A 7,747-nucleotide genomic window follows, 5' to 3' on the forward strand; every position below is an offset into this window, starting at 1 on the left:
GGGCCAAAGCTTTGGAAGAGAGAGACCTAACCTTAAAATAGGCAAATTATAACTAATAAAAAAAAAAGGACCGGGGGGCCTAGGCCCCCACTTGGATCCATCATTGCCTTAAAGGCATTTGTTAGTGAAAATTCTAGAAATGATTTAATGGAAAAAAATTAATATTTTGAATGTTATTTTTTTTTATAAGGGTCATATTAACGAGCGCCCTTAAGGTAATTATTAACAAACCATTTTATTTTTACAAAACTTTATGAAAAATAGAAAAAATTGTCAAAACAAATTTTTTTTTCCACAAATATAAGTGCTTGTAGGGTGTGAGGAGCAAGGGTCGAGATTCAAGTCTCCAAAAGAGAGTTTCATACTTATACACTTAGATTAAGCTAGAGTAGAATTTCTATCGTGAATCAATTTTTTTTTCCTTATCCCATAAAAACTTTTATAAAATACACTAACAAATATCCTTAGGGCATCCATTAACCTTTCTCTTTTTATAAAAGTAGTTTTTTTCCTCCTTTATTTTAAAGGTTTGGGTAGTTTTATTTATTTATTCCAACAATACTTTATTTCCTTACTAAAATATTTATAAAAAAGTATATAATTTCTCCCCGACCCTACATTTTCTCTCTTTCAATGGGGCTATTTAGTAAAGTGCTTTGACTAACAGTGTTTAGTATTTAAACAACATTACACATATTTTCACATATTTTTTCACTTACAATATTTTCTAAAAATACAAACAACATTACTAAAAAAACATTACAAAATGGCCAAAATCTATCAAACAAAACACTCTTCCCATCCAAAAGAGTTCATATTTTTTTCATCATGACAAAGGCGCATGGTAGGAAGAAAGTTTTTTAATTTTTTACAAATAGAAATTATACTCTAGCATAATCTAAGTCTGAAACTCCCTCTTCAAAGACTTAAACTCCAACTCTTACCCCCACACCCCACACGCAATTATACGTGAAAGATTTGAATTTGAATGTCTTGGAAATGCAAGATGTAACTAATAAATTGTATCACATTCTCGTGAAGCGTCGTTAAATTGTAAACAGTCAAAAACCGTGAACTCATCCCGCGATTCCAATTCCCCCATCAGATATAAAACACATATTAACTGCACCCGAGTGTTTCGTCCTCTTCACTTTATCCAAAAAAAAATCCCCTAAAAACCTCAATGTAAAACCCCAAAAAACCTCCACTCATTTTCGCGCTTTCCCTTCCCAACCAAAAAATAAAAATAAAAAATTCAAACATAGTAGCAGTATTTAGGAGTAGAAGAAGAAAGCAGAAGTAATGGCGTACAGTGGCGGAGCCATGGGTGCGCCAGTGGCGGCGGGTCCGGCATCGTCGTCGACGGTGAGGCAATTCAAATTGGACAAAGAGTGCGAACTGAGAATCGAAGTCAGTGACGCCTCGCCTCTCCGTCTCCGCCTCCTTAACGGCACAGCCGAGATTTTCGGCTCCGAGCTCCCACCGGAAATCTGGCTCACATTTCCTCCCAGACTCAAATTCGGCGTAAGCTTCCTTCATTCAATTTCTACTTTGCACTCTCTCACTTAAAAACCATTGGTTTTGACTGCTAATTGATCATTGTTAGGGTTTTCTTGTAAATTCTTTGTTCAAGTCTCTATAAGCTATCAACTTTGTTCTAATTTAGTAGAAATTACTCAAATTAGGTTCTTGATTGTAAACCTTAGAATCTAATGCAATGTAAGGAGTCATTAATTAGTATACAGTAAGTATAGGAGCACAAAAATTTTCAAATTTTTTTTTTTATTTGAACTATTGCCTGTGGCTAATAAAAAAAAAAAAGTGATGTCAATGGTGGGTCTGTCAAGTGTATGCGGTTAGATTACTTGACAACTGGTTCTAGCGGGTGGGGTCAGTTGTCTGTAGACTTTTCTGGCCTTAGTCGAGTCTAAAGGGCTCTTCTTTAGTATGTAGCAAGTTTTCATTTTAATGTTAATATACACGCACCTAGTGGGTTTTGAATTTGCTACTTCACTCTCCAGCGGCCTTTCCAAAGGAGGAGGTGCGATTTGAGTTTGAGTTCGTTGGCTTTAAGAATGATTGGAAAAAGGTTTAGTGGTTTGGGGTTTTTCCAATTACAAATTTGATTTGAGAAGTCTTTGATTGTTGGAACCTACATTCTAATGTAGCATTTTTACATGACACGGAATGCTTATGAGTTTGTATATTGCGCGAAATCTTGGCTTTTGAATACTTTTTTCTTTTTTGTGCATCTGTGTATATTTGTTAATTAGTCGTATACGTGATGGGGATAACCCTCCCTTTACTTGAATCTTTCCCCTTTCAAAGTTGGAGAAATACCAGATGGCTTACAAAGGCTATGGTTTCTTCTGTAGTGAATATGATTCACTTAAATGCAATGGAGTGCATGCTTGAGCTAAGTTATAGAGTTGCTGTTGGTTCCCATAGAATGAATTTCATAAAATGAAGGATTCTTTCACCTGTTAGTTAACCTGCATGCTTTCTTGTATGTTGTTGAGCCAAACTCGAGTTTATGTGTCAGGTTTTTACTTGGTATGGAGCCACGATTGAAACGGATGGTACTACAGAACTTGTTTATACTGCAGACGAGGTGTGTGCTTGTGCCCTGCTTGTTTTGTTTTATTTTGGTATTCTGATTGTAATTTGGCTTATGTTATTTTCTTTTCAAATAAAGTTAATATTGGTAAATTTTTTTTTTTTTAATAAGTAATATTGATAAAATTTATTGAACTTGAATTACTGATAGTGTTGCCATCAATGATTTCTAGACACCCATGGTTAGTTATGTAAATGTTCATGCTATTCTGGAAGGGCGAAGAAATCGTGCAAAAGCATCGCCATCTAATGACTCTGATTCATCTCAGGTATATTTTCTTTGTCATCACTAGCACACCAAAGGCTTATTTAACAAAGAATGAAGAACATGAAAAACGAGATATTACAGATAACTAGTTAACTCTTTAGAACAAATTGTAAGGGGGTCCTTTGGCCACCTGATATTAGTTCAGTTAAGAATTGTTTCTCCTTTTCTAGTACATTTCAATCCACTACTACTTCACACACGGAATATGTTAATGTTATCCTCTCTTGTGATCTAGGGTCCTAGGGTGATTGTTGTGGGACCTACAGATTCTGGCAAGAGTTCCTTATCAAAGATGCTTCTTAGTTGGGCAGCTAAACAGGGTTGGAAACCTACTTATGTGGACTTGGATATTGGACAAGGATCTATTACAATTCCTGGATGCATAGGAGCCACTCCAATTGAAATGCCAATTGATCCAGTGGAAGGAATTCCTCTTGATATGCCCCTTGTCTACTTCTTTGGACAGTCAACTCCTAGGTAATGAATTCTTTGTCTTTTTCTCAATTTCACGGTTATGGCTTCAACTGTTGATCTGGTCCTTTATTGATTTCCACATAATAAGAACTCTTGCATGGTTAACCTTTGAAGGGACTGTCTAAATTTGATGCTTGCCAGTTTTATGAGATCTATGAAATTTGTTTCTTTACAGTAACAATGTAGATTTGTACAAAGTTCTTGTGAAGGAGCTTGCTAAAATACTGGAGAGACAGTTTGCTGGCAATGCCGAATCTCGAGCTGCAGGAATGGTGATCAATACCATGGGATGGATAGAAGGATTAGGCTATGAGGTATGATAGTTCAAAAGCTTCTATAGTAAGGAGTTTAGACCATTTAAATTTTGTGAAGCTTTTGGTATTATCAAATATACTTGGAACCTGTTGTTTAATCGTCTTCCATGTTTTTTATTTTGATGCAGTTGCTTCTACATGCAATTGATACATTCAATGCCAATGTTGTCTTGGTCTTGGGTCAGGTAGGTGCCTATCTTTTAAGTTTTTGATGCGTTTGCTCTAATGGTCCAAGTGTCAATTGCTTGTATCTTGCTAAAGAATGTACACATTCTCTTAGTTTTTCAGCGTATTTCTCTATCTGAACCTGCAAATTTGTAATTGTTTGTGGTAGTTCACGGCTCCTTGAGTTAAACACCTTACCTCTGAGTTTGTTCTGCAAGTCCAATAGAGATATCCCAACATTAAAACTAATCCTTAGACCATGAATCTTTTTCCTTTTAAAAAAAAAATCTTTTTCCTAGTATGTTTGTTTGTTTGTTTTTTTTTTTCCAGGTTAGTTATGCCTAAATGTAATTTTGCCTTCAATTTTTTATTCTATAAACAATAGTCCCAGATATTGGCAATCCACTTTTTAGTTCCTTTTCAAAATATTTAAGAACATGTAAATGAAAAAAAAAAAAAGAAGAAGAAGAAGAAAAGAATCAATACATAAAATAGGACTCATGGGCCTCTTGTACAGAATATTACAGTCAAGAAAAAGGTTATAAAAAAAAAAAAAGTCATTTGAAAAAAATGAAATTACCATACTAATCTTATTCTAGTCAAAATTAAATAAAACTAATCCAGAAACTTTCTAACCCAAAGAAACTTAATAGCTAATACTAATACTTACAAAATTAGCCTATGAAAGGTTTCATAAATATTTTTATATATATAAAATAAAAAAGTCTCATAAAGGCCCCACACAAAAACTAGATCACATTTTTTGAATTCTTGGTATTTAATTTTGTTTTTCCTCAAGCTCTCTTCTAGCTGCATCACTATGTATGTTAATATAATTGAATAGAGAGCATAATTCACAAACAATTCCCATGTACTTGTTGGATGTTCTTCTTGTCTGCTTTTAATGTCAATTCTTCATAAAGCCGGAAACTTTTTCTTTACGAACATCACTTAGTTTAACCTAATTTTGACTGCTTAACTGAGTCCTTAAGTACAAAATTTGTTTATTTTTATTTCCTATAATTTACCAATCCCCATAGGTTTGGACTGAGGCTTTATTGTTGCTGCTGTTGTTGTTATTGTTGTCTTTGCTTCAAAGCCATTTCTTGAAATAAGTAATGGTGGTCCCTCCCCCCACCAAAAAAAGAAATGGAGTTTTTATTTTATTTTATTTTATTTTATTTTTTTATAGTTGACCTCAGACATTGTCCCATGCAGGAAAAACTTTGGAGCATGCTTAGAGACGTCATGAAGAACAACAAGCCTAATGTTGATGTTGTGAAACTTCAAAAGTCAGGTGGTGTCGTTAACAGGAATGCCAAGTTTCGTCAGAAGGCCAGGAGTTATAGGATAAGGGTAAGCAGCAACTTTTATGGTTACTTAGTAGTGCACTTACTTTTAGTATATATTATTCATATATATATATATATATATATATGAATAATATTATTGATATATGTATGTATGTATGTATTCTCTTACCCTTATTTTGTCTTAACTAAAGGCAGTCTGAATGTGATTTGAACTTAATGTAGCTGCTTATATTTTCCCAGTCTATTCCATTTATTTTTGGATACGGTGCATCTTTTAAGGAAATCCGTGGTTTATTCAACTGATTTTATAGGGAATAAAATTTGTAAACTGAGGAAAGTAAAATAAATGAAGGTAGATAAAAAGGATGAATAAAAGAAGCATTATTCTTTATAATTACTTGGAAACCTAACAAGAGTGGTGATATGCAAGTTTGTTTCCTTAGCCAAAAAAAGGGCTTTTGTTAAACTGCAACTTAAATGTTGATACTTGTTCTTATTTTATGGGGAAAAAAAAAAAAAAAGAGTAGAAAATAAAGAAGCTTTGGCCCTGGTGTATGTGCTTGCGAACCCTTTCTCCTCCGTTAAGTTAGTCTATTCATTTTCTGCCACTTGAAAATACATCTTATTGTCTATAAAGGCACATGATCAGTGCCTAATTTCAGTAATATGCTGTCATTTAAACATTGTGTTATTTTGTTCCTCATAATGACAAAGCTAGTATATTTTTGTACCAGGAATACTTTTACGGCCTTACCAATGATCTCTCTCCACATTCTAATACTGCAAATTTTAGCGACTTTTTTGTCTATCGAATTGGAGGTGGGCCACAGGCCCCACGTTCAGCACTGCCAATTGGGGCTGAGCCAGCTGCAGACCCAACAAGATTAGTACTTGTCAGTATCAACCCGGATTTGCTCCATGTAGTTCTTGCTGTCTCGTTTGCCAAAGAACCTGATGAAATAATTTCAAGGTAACTTAGTAAACTTAGGATTGTCAAATACCTCAAACTCTTTGAATCCACTACATAGGATACCAGGGAAAGATGCTCAAGCAAGATTTAATCTGGCTATTACACATTGAAGTTGCAATCTGACCTGGTATTACTATTACCCCAGACATTCTGCATTTGCAGCAGAAAGCTAGCCCTAGGACCTTTTTTTCCAACAATTTACCATAGATTCCCAAGTATTGATAATGAATTTAAGCGAATACTCTTAGCTTTCTGATTGGGGTATTGTTATATATTTGAAACTGCATGAGTAAGGACCTGCCAAATGTGCGGTAAATACATTATTTGGTGTCTGATCTGGGGACATAATTACCTTTGACAATTTAGGTCTCAGGATAATCACTCTCCCTCACACACACTGCTGACTGTTTTTTTTTTTGTTGCAGTAATGTTGCTGGCTTTATCTATATCACAGACATTGACATGCAAAGGTTTGAAATTTCAATTGTGATGGTTGATTTAAAAGTATGTTTGTGGAGGTGATGGTTTGAATGGTCCTAACTCTTATCTATACATTGCAGGAAAAAAATTATATACCTTGCACCATCGGCAGGAGATCTTCCAAGCAAATATTTGATAGTGGGAAACCTGACATGGCTTGAAACCTGACTGATTTACAACTAGTAGCCGTAGGTTTTCTTTTTGGGAGAGAGGGAGGGGGTATTATTAGTATATTACTTTTGCTTTACTGATCAATTGCAAAGGAAACAAGGGTCCAAATACCTTTTGACTTTACATTTTTGTATTATCTCCTGAGAGCTTCTTCTACTCTAGTGATGTACTCTCTTATTGTAACAACTCTCTTTTTTGGTAACAAACGCATAGATTAATAGAAACTCTTTATCCATGAAGTTTGATATAAAGTGTACACCATGTACTTCATACATTTTTCTTTCCTCTCTCACTCTCTCTGGGTATAGCAACTCCTTATTCATGAAGTTTGATTCAAATTTAATGTTTTCTAGTGTTTTGGTATTCCAATGTTCTCGGGTAGGATTCACTTACACCATGGCTATGTGTTGTATAAACTTTTCCAGTCCTTGTGGTTAAACTAATTCTCTGGAACCTGGTAATCTGATACAAATGTGTAGTGCGAAGGAGAAAGGCCTTCAGAAAATTGAGAAGAGCAATCACAAGTGCTAATTATTATTGCTTTAAACTCAATTGGCAGCTTGAGGATAATAGTTTTATCCAGTTTGAATCTTTTCACAAAATTTCTGTTCCTTCACACTAGTGTAGGATTATTTCTGTCATGTTTGGATTTGAGGGGATTTAAAGAATAATTATTAGAATAAATTGTTTGATACTGATTTAAAACAAAATATAATTTGAGTTTTGGAATTTGTAAAAAAAAAAAAAACTGTTTATGATATTAAGAATTTGAGATGATATATTTAGCTATTTTCACCTAAAGTTCAAATCATTCTTTAAATTTCATCCATAGGAGAGAGAGATATACAAAATAAAAATTTAAAAAAAAAAAAATTGGGGTCCATACACTTTTCAAGTCACGAAAAACCAAGTTCCAAAACATTCTCTTTAAATTCATCTATCCAAATCAATCACAAAATTCACAACTGAGTTCATA

At 34.1% G+C, this 7,747-nt stretch overlaps 1 protein-coding gene across 1 annotated transcript; it reads left to right on the plus strand.

Annotated features, from left to right (window-relative positions):
- Positions 1–1,152: 1,152 nt before the first annotated feature.
- Positions 1,153–7,022, plus strand: LOC142623309 (protein CLP1 homolog). Its single transcript, XM_075796709.1, has 10 exons — positions 1,153–1,524; positions 2,543–2,611; positions 2,790–2,885; positions 3,120–3,361; positions 3,534–3,672; positions 3,801–3,857; positions 5,056–5,193; positions 5,885–6,120; positions 6,546–6,590; positions 6,681–7,022. The coding sequence occupies exons 1-10, from the start codon at positions 1,303–1,305 to the stop codon at positions 6,766–6,768; spliced, it is 1,332 nt and encodes a 443-aa protein (XP_075652824.1). The 5' UTR covers positions 1,153–1,302; the 3' UTR covers positions 6,769–7,022.
- The last annotated feature ends 725 nt before the right edge of the window (positions 7,023–7,747 follow it).

Source organism: Castanea sativa, chromosome 1 (genome assembly GCF_040712315.1).
Source record: "Castanea sativa cultivar Marrone di Chiusa Pesio chromosome 1, ASM4071231v1".
NCBI lineage: Eukaryota > Viridiplantae > Streptophyta > Magnoliopsida > Fagales > Fagaceae > Castanea > Castanea sativa.

Coding starts and splice junctions, on each gene's coding strand:
- LOC142623309 (XM_075796709.1), top strand. CDS start 1,303: ATGGCGTACAGTGGCGGAGCCATGGGTGCGCCAGTGGCGGCGGGTCCG. Junction 2,612..2,789: donor TTGTTTATACTGCAGACGAG/GTGTGTGCTTGT, acceptor AATGATTTCTAG/ACACCCATGGTTAGTTATGT. Junction 6,591..6,680: donor ACAGACATTGACATGCAAAG/GTTTGAAATTTC, acceptor TATACATTGCAG/GAAAAAAATTATATACCTTG.